The 12,006-nt window shown below is 46.9% G+C and overlaps 1 protein-coding gene across 1 annotated transcript in view; it reads right to left on the reverse strand.

Annotated features, from left to right (window-relative positions):
* The window catches only part of LOC106587570 (Wilms tumor protein 1-interacting protein homolog), a 35,648-nt gene that overhangs the window by 8,857 nt on the left and 14,785 nt on the right, over positions 1 to 12,006 (reverse strand). The window contains exons 2-6 of the mRNA XM_014176087.3: positions 9,751 to 9,852; positions 2,870 to 2,937; positions 1,046 to 1,108; positions 575 to 705; positions 361 to 412 (exon numbers count right to left, since the gene is read on the reverse strand). Coding sequence (XP_014031562.3) covers positions 361 to 412; positions 575 to 705; positions 1,046 to 1,108; positions 2,870 to 2,937; positions 9,751 to 9,852 — 416 coding nt within the window. The remainder of the gene's footprint in view (positions 1 to 360; positions 413 to 574; positions 706 to 1,045; positions 1,109 to 2,869; positions 2,938 to 9,750; positions 9,853 to 12,006) is intronic.

Raw genomic sequence — 12,006 nt, forward strand, 5'->3', positions numbered from 1 at the left:
TCTAGGTTTCTTCCTAGGTTTTTGGCCTTTCTAGGGAGTTTTTCCTAGGGAGTTTTTCCTAGCCACCGTGCTTCTTTCACATGCTTTGCTTGCTGTTTGGGGTTTTAGGCTGGGTTTCTGTACAGCACTTTGAGATATCAGCTGATGTACGAAGGGCTATATAAAAATAAATTTGATTGATTGATTTGAAAAATTTGAATTATCACTTAGCAACGGCTATGGAGGAGAAAATGGCAATCTCGGAACGTTCAGACAGAAACCGCATTGGCCCAACCCTCTACAGTATATACTATATATGACTCTGACAACAACTAGTACCAGGAGCTGAGAGGATACAAGCAGTCATTGGCTCATCATTACCTGAGCAGGGAGGATGGGCTGGTTGCATGAGGCACATTTTGGGGCAAAGACCCTGTGGGGGAAACAGAGTAGAAGCCAAGTCTTGGTACATGCTGTATAATTTATATCAGTTTCAGCCCAAACCAGGATTTAAAAAGTACTGTGGAATGAAGAGACTCTTGCATGCTGACTTCATCACATGTTGGCATTATCTATGAGAAACACATGTCCTTACGTGTGGTAGTCTTTAACACAGTAGATGTTGTTCTCCACGTCCACAGTGAAAGGCACTCCGTCCAGACCCTCTGTGCAGACCACACAGCGGAAGCAGCCAGGGTGGTAGGACTTGCCCAGTGCCTGTAGGATCTACACACACGCACGCACGCACGCACGCACGCACGCACGCACGCACGCACGCACACACACACACACACACACACACACACACACACACACACACACACACACACACACACACACAGATAACAGTAAGGCTAGAGATTGAGGCCTCTCAGAAGTCAATCACACCAGCCCATTGGCATTCAGATACAGAAACAAAACTAAACTAGGAGGTATGATGCCACATGTCAAGAAGAGATACAGTACTGCTAAAGAGAAATCCCAGAGAGGGACAGGTATACTGTTCTGCTGATTGTCTTGTATCACTATCTAGCAGGCCCTCCTACAGTATTAGGTTATTTCTTACCATTTCCATGATGAGGTGACCACATACAAAGCACTTCTCTGCCGTCTGCTGAAAGCCAGAGTACTGTGGGAGATAAAAAAAGAAACGTACCACTGGGTTTGTTTCGATTCTAACATGTAGCAATGGAAAGTGTTACATGGTGAATGATAACTGTGTATGGTTGAGACTTGGGAGTGCAGCATTACAAAAGAGAGGATGGCTAAATTTGACACCTTTAAATGTTTGAGACAGAGCTGGGGTTAATTCCACAAACTAAATTCTAATTTCCTTCTCCCTGTAAATTCCATTCAATTCAGTTTTAATTGTATGTCAGTCTTTGAATTCAGAGATAATTAAATTCCTCTCAATTCCAATGTTAAGTCAATTCCAATAATTCAATTCCCAATTCAATATTTTCCTGAACAATTCCACAAATATTCAATTCCATTTCAATTCAAACAGTCCAAATAGTCTAATTCCAAGTCAATTCCAATTGAGAACCCCTAACACTATGACCTAAATGTAGGGACCCAGAGTACAGCCTAAATAACACCATCTACAGGGGGTGCTGCTGCTCTCTTTATATTGATGTGAAAGGAGTTGGTCCTTTTTCCTTTGTCTCCTCTCTTTGTTGAGATGTATATGAGAGACCAGTGGCATTGCTGTAACGATACCTGTCCTAAACCAAACCCATCAGAGCACTCTACTAACAGAAGGAGTACAGCACATATCCAGTCCTCAGCTCTCTACTATTGGTGGTCTCCTAAAGTCTGGACCACAGTCACACAAACACAAGGAGATGTACCCGAACTCGAGGTAAGACATGTGTAACTTGAACATAAGATATCACATTGAAGTCAATGAGGGATTTAAATGTGAGTTATACATGCATTACCATCGTTAGGTTTGTCCCATAGTGACCATCTGCAAAGCACATGACCCTGGGGTCATGACCTGATGAGAGGAGGGGGAGGGTAATGGTGGGACAGGGGCAGCAGGTGGAGATGGGGTGGTGAGGGGTGCTTGGGGAGGGTGACTCCAGATTTCCACTTTAACCCCCCAAAACAGACCATCTGCCCCGATGACAGGGCAGAGCTGGTGGTCAATACTCTGAGGAAGCTAGGGACTTTGTCACATCCACCATCTGACCCCTTTAGGATCTATTCTTTACATCTACAGTATGAGGAGACCCAATAGCACTCTTAGCACTCATCCTCTGAACCAATTGAAAGTCTGTTTTAGGGGCCAATGGGCAATGTCTATGTGTAATGGAGTGATTAATTTACATTAAGTAAGTAAATGGCAACCTAACAACCTAATTCAGTAGTAATAAGGTCTGTATCTTTTTGGAAGACAAAAACAACTGCTATAAAACACCTGGTTCCTATTGATTATAGATTGACGGATGTCTATAAGAGATCAATACATACTAATAACTTGTGTCTGTTTCCCATTGTGTCCAACCTGGGCAGATGGACACATCATACAGGAGGCAGTCTGAGGCCTGCAGCTGCCCACAGCCACTCCGCCTCCCTCTATAATTCTAAGTGCTGGGGAGTAATGGGATGGGAGCAGTGGGGTAATTGTGCTCCTTGGGGAAATTTGGGGGAAATTAGTGGGAATTGGAGGGGTGGTGCTTAACTTTAATTGTAGCAGTGAAACGTCTGTTTCCTCTGGAGGGTTTTGAATGTGCAACAGCTCCTCTCCCAAGTCTGTCATCGAGGGGTGAGTGTGTATGAAGGACATGGAGAACTCAACCTCTGAACATCTGCATAATGAACATAACATAAACATAAATGCATGTGCATTAGGAGGCATGCAGGGACAACAGATGATGTAACTCACTAGGAAGTCCTCTTCACAGTAGACCTTGCCGTTGACGTTGTAGAAAGCTTTCCCTCTCAGCCTCCTCCCTGAAGAAGAGAAGTAAGTGTGTGAGCTGGGATATAGAAGTGTTCCTGTATCAGACCCTGTCAAAGTGAAGACTGTCAAAGTGTTGCTATGTGATTTTTACCCAACCCGTAGGCTATAAGAAAGTGAATACATCAAGGAAATAGTGTTTCCAGCCTTTTGAACAATGCTGAAATGCTCCAGGGGTTCTCCTGATGATATTTGAAATACATTATCCAAAACTGCATTGTTGAGAATAAACAGAAATGGGAGTTGACTTTCTGCCTCCTACTCCCCTGACTCCTCTCTGTTCCATTAATGCCACAACAATAACAGATGTCAACAGGAAACACCAGTGACCAAAGCAGATGATAGTAGCATAATGTAGGTTTACTCGTTTGAGGTCCACACTACTGTTTCAATACTCTGGTCATCCATTGATCACCACTGGACTCCTTCTACTTAGAACCAGCAAACAATCAATACAGCCCCACCATCCAGACCAGGCCGGACCAGGCCCAAGCAGCTTTACAAACTCCCCCTCCTCCTCACCCCCACCCCTGCCATTGTGTACAGCTCACACACACACACACACCACAGCCTAAATATAGGAGCCTGAGCAAAGGATGTCCCCCTGACTGGTATAGCCAGGGCCATACTAACAGTCAGTCCCTCCCCAAAGTCACCATTTTGGGGCTCCATGAGCACAGTAGCACTAAATTCCACAGGATAAAAGGGAATTCCACCTATAAGGAAAGATCTCCTCACTGCTCACTCCCACTGGCCCTGGCCTTTGCGCCCCCTGTGATGCTTCTCTTAATGCATGCCCATTCAAATGCACTAAATGGCAGCAGCAGTCTTCTCTTTCTGGCAGCGCAGTGACTTTATCCTGGCAGACAGAGCGCACGGAGCTCATAAATCTGCAGAATTAGTCAGATTTAATTGCCGTCCTGAGCTGCCATTGATTGTATGGGTGTCCCGGCTTGGGAAAGACATGTCCCCCTTTTTACACCCAAATGAATGCAATCACTGTATTTCACACACAGTGTCACATTGCTGGGAGATAGCAATACATTAACACCCACATAAATTGCTATAGCAGCCGAAGAATGCTGTTCACACAATAGGTGAGACTTAAGACTGAAAGTGAGAAACTATTAGCATTTAGAGTTGGAGGCTGGAGAGAGAAAAAACATATTTCCTGTTGACTACAGAGGAGGAGCTCTTTTAATTCATAGTGACTAAACTGATAAAAACCATTACATTCAAATCAACAACACCCCAGTGAGCCGGAGCTGGGGCATGTTGCTGTGTGTCTGTCTGGTGACCTTTGCTCTGGCGAGTGCATCTGGAAGGTGAAACACAAAGCCCTGGGCGCTCGCTGACTGTGGTGCTCTGCTAAGGGAGCGGGCCGCCTGAGAAAACGGGGACATTCTTTCTGCCTGAGGTCACTAGTTGGTCCCATTCAACCCCCCCTGCACCATCCTCCCTCCCTCGTTCCCTCATAGAGAGGGGGAGGGCTCCCTCCCTCCCTCGTTCTCTCATAGAGAGGGGGAGGGCTCCCTGCCTCCCTCGTTCCCTCATAGAGAGGGGGAGGGCTCCCTGCCTCCCTCGTTCCCTCATAGAGAGGGGGAGGGCTCCCTCCCTCCCTCGTTCCCTCATAGAGAGGGGGAGGGCTCCCTCCCTCCCTCGTTCCCTCATAGAGAGGGGGAGGGCTCCCTGCCTCCCTCGTTCCCTCATAGAGAGGGGGAGGGCTCCCTGCCTCCCTCGTTCCCTCATAGAGAGGGGGAGGGCTATCTCCCTCCCTCGTTCCCTCATAGAGAGGGGGAGGGCTCCCTGCCTCCCTCGTTCCCTCATAGAGAGGGGGAGGGTTCCCTGCCGCCCTCGTTCCCTCATAGAGAGGGGGAGGGCTCCCTGCCTCCCTCGTTCCCTCATAGAGAGGGGGAGGGCTCCTGCCTCCCTCGTTCCCTCATAAAGAGGAGGGGGCTCCCTCCCTCCCTCGTTCCCTCATAGAGAGGGGGAGGGCTCCCTCCCTCCCTCGTTCCCTCATAGAGAGGGGGAGGGCTATATCCCTCCCTCGTTCCCTCATAGAGAGGGGGAGGGCTCCCTGCCTCCCTCGTTCCCTCATAGAGCGGGGGAGGGCTCCCTGCCTCCCTCGTTCCCTCATAGAGAGGGGGAGGGCTCCCTGCCTCCCTCGTTCCCTCATAGAGAGGAGGGGGCTCCCTCCCTCCCTCGTTCCCTCATAGAGAGGGGGAGGGCTCCCTGCCTCCCTCGTTCCCTCATAGAGAGGGGGAGGGCTCCCTCCCTCCCTCGTTCCCTCATAGAGAGGGGGAGGGCTCCCTCCCTCCCTCGTTCCCTCATAGAGAGGAGGGGGCTCCCTCCCTCCCTCGTTCCCTCATAGAGAGGGGGAGGGCTCCCTCCCTCCCTCGTTCCCTCATAGAGAGGAGGGGGCTCCCTCCCTCCCTCGTTCCCTCATAGAGAGGGGGAGGGCTCCCTCCCTCCCTCGTTCCCTCATAGAGAGGGGGAGGGCTCCCTGCCTCCCTCGTTCCCTCATAGAGAGGAGGGGGCTCCCTCCCTCCCTCGTTCCCTCATAGAGAGGGGGAGGGCTCCCTCCCTCCCTCGTTCCCTCATAGAGAGGGGGAGGGCTCCCTGCCTCGCTCTTTCTCCCTCTAGCCTTTGTCACAGGAGAGGAAAGTGCTGGGCTGGCTGCAGTGGGCTGGGGCTCAGGGCTCCTCTCCTCTTCTCCTCAGCTCACAGCCCCTGAGCATGGTGGGACATGTGGCATTTTCCATGGAGTTCAGGACCAAATGGCTCCCTGATTGGGATTTTACACTCAAGATACTGTACTTAGTTTTTACAGCCCCAACATTGGTTTCCCATGACTCAGTGCTGCGTTTCACAGACATGCACATAAAGGGCTGTGCATCTTGAAATAATGGGAGCGATTCTCTCAGCTAGATATTTAACCATTCAGAAATGATTTTAGAGCACTACAACAAACTGCAGTGAACTGTTCAAATAAAATAATTCTCTGAGGAAAAATGAAATCCTTAGTGAGTCATACTCCTGCAATCAAAGTCTTGTGATCATGTGGTCAGTGTGGTAGATTGTGGAGCAGTCATGGATGCCTGGTTGCGGTAGCCTGGTGGCGGTACTGTAGCACTGCTGACTGCTACTCCTGGTGCCAACCAGCCCGGCATCTGAACATGACCTGTGTCATTTATAAAATCCCTATGCTACTATGTTGACTTTTAATGACCTGGCTGTTGGCCATAGGCAACTTAAAAAATTAAAAAATAAAAACTATAGTTGCTAAGCCAAGACATGAGCTCACAATAAATACTGAATGAATATCTCCTTATGTAAATAATCTGAATAATGTCCTACATTACCATCTTTTAAATGTTCAGTATCCCCATATTCTTCCTGTAGGAGGGAAACATCAAGCATGTTGCACCCTCTCAGTTTCTACCCCACCCACTCTCCCCTCTCCTCTCCTCTCCTCTCCCCCTCCTCTCCTCTCCTCTCCTCTCCTCTCCTCTCCTCTCCTCTCCTCTCCTCTCCTCTCCTCTCCTCTCCCCCTCCTCTCCCCCTCCTCTCCTCTCCTCTCCTCTCCTCTCCTCTCCTCTCCTCTCCCCTCCTCTCCTCTCCTCTCCTCTCCTCTCCTCTCCTCTCCTCTCCTCTCCTCTCCTCTCCTCTCCTCTCCTCTCCTCTCCTCTCCTCTCCTCTCTCCTCCCCTCCTCCCCTCCTCTCCTCTCCTCTCCTCTCCCCTCCTCTCCTCTCCTCTCCTCCTCTCCTCTCAGAACAAGTGGGCCTTTATCACCTGCAGGCAGGCAGTGGGGATCTGAGGGGGAGGAGGCAGAGAGGGAGAGGCGGAGGGAGGACCTGCCCAGTACCGTGGTAAGTAAAAGAAGGATGCTGGAGGTAGTGACTCACTCAGATTGCTCGGGACTTCAGACAGGAATGTTTCGACCCCGGCAACGTGAGCATGTGCTGGCCTGCTGCTGCTTACAAATTGTTTTTAAGTCTCTCTTTAAAGAGAACAGCCAAGTTAAGACACCAACAAAGCCACAAGCACATCTCTCAAATAGAAAACACAGACGCTATGGAATCTCCCAGTCTCTCTAATATCATTAAGAGCTAGGATAAAACCATGACCCACTCAGTCTCTCTAATATCATTAAGAGCTAGGATAAAACCATGACCCACTCAGTCTCTCTAATATCATTAAGAGCTAGGATAAAACCATGACCCACTCAGTCTCTCTAATATCATTAAGAGCTAGGATAAAACCATGACCCACTCAGTCTCTCTAATATCATTAAGAGCTAGGATAAAACCATGACCCACTCAGTCTCTCTAATATCATTAAGAGCTAGGATAAAACCATGACCCACTCAGTCTCTCTAATATCATTAAGAGCTAGGATAAAACCATGACCCACTCAGTCTCTCTAATATCATTAAGAGCTAGGATAAAACCATGACCCACTCAGTCTCTCTAATATCATTAAGAGCTAGGATAAAACCATGACCCACTCAGTCTCTCTAATATCATTAAGAGCTAGGATAAAACCATGACCCACTCAGTCTCTCTAATATCATTAAGAGCTAGGATAAAACCATGACCCACTCAGTCTCTCTCATATCATTAAGAGCTAGGATAAAACCATGACCCACTCAGTCTCTCTAATATCATTAAGAGCTACGATAAAACCATGACCCACTCAGTCTCTCTCAGAAACTCCTCCACAACTAAATCACAGCGAAAGTCATGATCAAGTAGTCGAACCATCGCCAAAAGCAGCATGGGTTACACTACCAAGCTGTTGTACATCATTGAAAACCTTGACCAGATCCCACAATATACACTCAGATGAGGGAGTAGCATAGAAATAGAATGACTAGATTCTATTTATATGGGGAGTAGCCAGGCTAACTCTACTTAGTGCAGCCATCTACCATACCCCAGCCAGATCCCCATAGCAGACAGCACAACATTGAGATGTGTGCCCTGTGCCAGCCAGCCAGCCTGCCAGCCAGCCAGGTGCAGCTGGTGAGTGACTGAGGAAACCACAATGCATCATAAACAGGTTTCAGAAATACATGGCCCTTGGCTGTTTTCTCCTGGCTGGTGTGAGAGGCACTAGCAGGATGTGTTACAGTAACACATAGGTAACTAGTTAATCACTAGCGTGCCCCATTAAAGGCATGGATACATGTGAGCTAGCAGACAAAAGGCATGTGGAAGGAGGAAGTGGCTGGTGATCCAGTCAGGAGCTGGGCGTCAACACCAGTACAGGAAATAAACAGGAGACTGGTCACAGAGGTATGTCTGATGACTGTATAGTTGAGACTAGTAAATAATGAGGAGTGTGTGTGGGTATGTTTGGGCGGGTGGGGGTGGGGGGTGATTGTGTGTGTGTGTGCGTGCGTGCGTGATGTGTGAGCGTGTAATTACTCGCGCACACATTTGTCTGTGTGTGTGTGTGTGCGTTTATCGGTGTGTGCGTTTATCAGTGTGTGTGCTCTTATCTGTGTGTGTGTTTATGTGTGTGTTGTTTGCTCAGAGCCCATGCCAGGCCGGCCCCCTCTGATAAGCAGGCCTGGTACACTTTGTGACTGTCTGATTGAGGTCCTCATGGGAAGGCCGGCTGAAGTGGAGGGGGGTAGTTTGCATTCCTGGCCATTTCATGAAAAAGAGGGTGCAACCATAGGAGCAAGCCAAGAGGAGGGCTCAATTATGCATGGTTAAACAAAGCCCAAGGCTACCAGCCAGCAATGTCTCAGAGAACTGAACTCTCTCTGCTACGGAGCTCCTGACTCTTACAGAATAACGCTTGTGGCATTTTAGTCAAAAAGTAAAACAAAAACCGTTTGTCAACAAATAAGTTGATACATCATTAGGCGTGTTTTGAGATCTGCAGGCACTTTAAAACTAAACATCTTAGAGGGGTTGAAAACACTTAAAAAAGCAAACATTCCCATTCATAAGAGACCCAATAATACATCACAGAGTTTACGTTAGGAATAAACCATCGCAAGAGCCAAGATGGGCCTGTTATCATCTATATACAGAGACCACTAGAATAAGAAGGGGAAGACCTGCTTCACTTCTAGATAGATTTCACCAAACTTATTTAATTCTGAATAACAGAGAAGTGTAGATTCCCTTTTTCTGTACTGTTTAAACCATTATAGATGGGCAATAATGTCTGACCAATAGAAACAGACTACAGTATATCGCTCTGGTCTGACTCGAGTACACTTTTCAAAGCAGGTCGAAAGGAATCTGTAGAGAAACGTCAGGATTAGAAACACTGCCCCTCATTCTTCAACCACACAATACACCTGAAAGTATATGTATTCAATTACATGTCAATTATATGCATTTCTTCCAAAGCCAAGGGATCAGCATCCATGTACATCAGCACATGAATGAAAGCAACCTTGCTCCAAACTCTCTCCGACTTCACCCTCGTCTCCACTTGAAACAAGAGAGGACAATTGGAGTCGGGTGACAGGGCAGCACTACACACACAAATACACACGCGCGCACGCACATGCACATATACACACATACACACACCATGCATAAACACATTTTTTTCAGGTTGACTGCAGATTCAACAGCCGTCTCTACAACCCACTCGTTCCAATATATCATCCGTGTTCCTGTCAAACAGAGAATAGAGCATTCTGCTGATAACTCCCAAAGACACTCTGGCAACCAACATCAATGTTGTGCTAAGAAATGAAAATACAGGACATCTGTGATGCCAGCCAATGATGCAGGTGCTGAGTAGGAGTAGCGGACAGAGGGATATATACACCTACCACAGGAGCAACAGGTGAAGCAGTTGGTATGGTACAGATTCCCCATGGCCTGACAGGCTTGGCTGGCTCCATACACACCCTTCCCACACTTTATACAGATACCTGGAGGAGGGAAGAGACACAGGTTAACATCTGTAGACATAATCATCATTATTTTACATTGACATTTTAGTCATTAGGCAGAGCGACTTACAGGCTGACCACACCGCTCGAGTCGCATGCGTTGCAAAATAAATTTCGAAATCTATGATATTCAATTATTGCACCCACACTGCTCACGCACGCCAACGAGCGTCTGAAAGTCCTGCCTCTCCCATCTCCTCATTGGTTTATAGAAGCAGGTACCCACGTGCCATCTCCTCATTGGTTATACCCACGTGGGTGACTGAAAGACGAATGAGGTCAGTGGCGGTAATGCACCTAATTTATGAAAGTTGCCAATCGCAATATAAAGTCAAGAGAAGAAAATGCCTGGAAGGAAGAGAGATGACTAGAAACGATTCAGTTGACCGTTTAATGTGTGGATTAATTGTCGGAGTAGAGGACCTTGTGCATTTCAGGAAAAATAACAACTCAATGTTTATATCCCAGGACAAATTAGCTAGCAACAGCAAGCTAGCTAAATAGGACAAATTAGCTAGCAAGTGCAAGCTAACTAGCTAAATTGACATAAATGTTTAATGCTTTTCGACCTGTCCCCAAATTAATATAATTGGTTCAGACTTTGTTTTGATATTTTAACCTGCGTGTCGCATTTGGTGTGGGGGGACAAAATACATTTATGCGCGATGGCACACGCGCAGAGCCGGTTTGGGTTCCGTGTTACAGGAACAATTAGGGTTAAGTGCCTTGCTCAAGGACACATTGACAGATGTTTCACCTAGTCGGCACGGGGATTCGAACCAGCAACTTTTTGGTTACTGGCCCAACATTCTTAACCGCTAGGCTACCTGCCAACCATTATCATCAACATATTCATCATGAATCCTACTTAAGCTTTCATACAGCAGTAAAGTACACGTCATTGTAACTGCTTTAGCTAGTAACTTCCATGTTCCATCAATGATCTATAAAGGGTGTATATACAGTACTTGGACCAAACTAATGTCTCTGTGAGGTTCATTGATCTATGTTGTATCTAAATTAAAAATACATTAACCAGAGGTGTTAGGGGTTGGCAGGAAGCATTCTCTTAATGTGGCACAATAACAAAGTGACTCAGCAAAAGTTAGTGGGCTATGTCCCAACGGACGACCACTGACCTGGAAACACTAGACAATTTAGAAGAAAAAGGTGAATTACCCACAGGTGTGGACTACAAACTTTCATCTATGTGGTTCTTTTTAGGTTAATGGTAAACCCTTACTAAGGAAGGAGAGAAGGAAGGCACCCAGCAGGTGACAACTATTTGGACATAGCATTGGACTAATGATTCCCCTGCTTTCCTCTCACGCACAAGATGGCCTCCGCCGGGGTCACATTCCACAGCGAGTGCAGGGTCAAAGCCTGGGTAGGGTGAGTCCAGGGTCATTACGCCTACAGGACACAACATCCCTACAGGGGGCTGACCCCCCCCCAACTTCCTCCCATGATGACAGTAATGAAGAAAGAGTGTCATCATCTAGTCCTCTCTCTAACACTTTATTCTGACAGTATTTCAAGGCAATGATACTTTCTAGAGCCAGGCCAATTTAAAATATGTGCTGGACTTATACTGCTATAGATGCAAGATGTCTCTTTGACAGGTTTTAACCCCTTAGACTCATAATTGGCCTATATGGATAGGGCTAAATGTAAATGTTTCTTACAGAAAAAATATGGAAAGCATATGCGTAACCATGGTAGCAATTAAAAGGGAACATTTTGGAGATTATGGGAATATTATTAAACTAAAGATGAGGACACGACAGCTCACCTGACAAGACTGAATCCAAACATCACACTGTTGACACTGTATATTACATGAGTTTTATCAGGGGCGTAACTTTCACTGGGGACAGGTGGGACATGTCCCCCCCACATTCAAAAATTGCATTTTTGTCCCCCCCAGTTTTAGTATTGGAATGTGATATAAAACGAGGCAACTGTGTGATGTTAGCTAATGTTTCATCCCCTCTCGACTGAGGTGAATGAAAAAGCTATGCTAGTGAGTAGCTACCACAGCCAGGTCTGCTCTAGCCTCTAGTTATCTGTCAGATAGTGACATGAGGTGGCTATTATTACTATCTAACAGCAGTTGTATGTATAGAAATGTTT

The sequence above is a fragment of the Salmo salar genome, chromosome 26 (genome assembly GCF_965601325.2).
Source record: "Salmo salar chromosome 26, fSalSal1, whole genome shotgun sequence".
Taxonomy (NCBI): domain Eukaryota; kingdom Metazoa; phylum Chordata; class Actinopteri; order Salmoniformes; family Salmonidae; genus Salmo; species Salmo salar.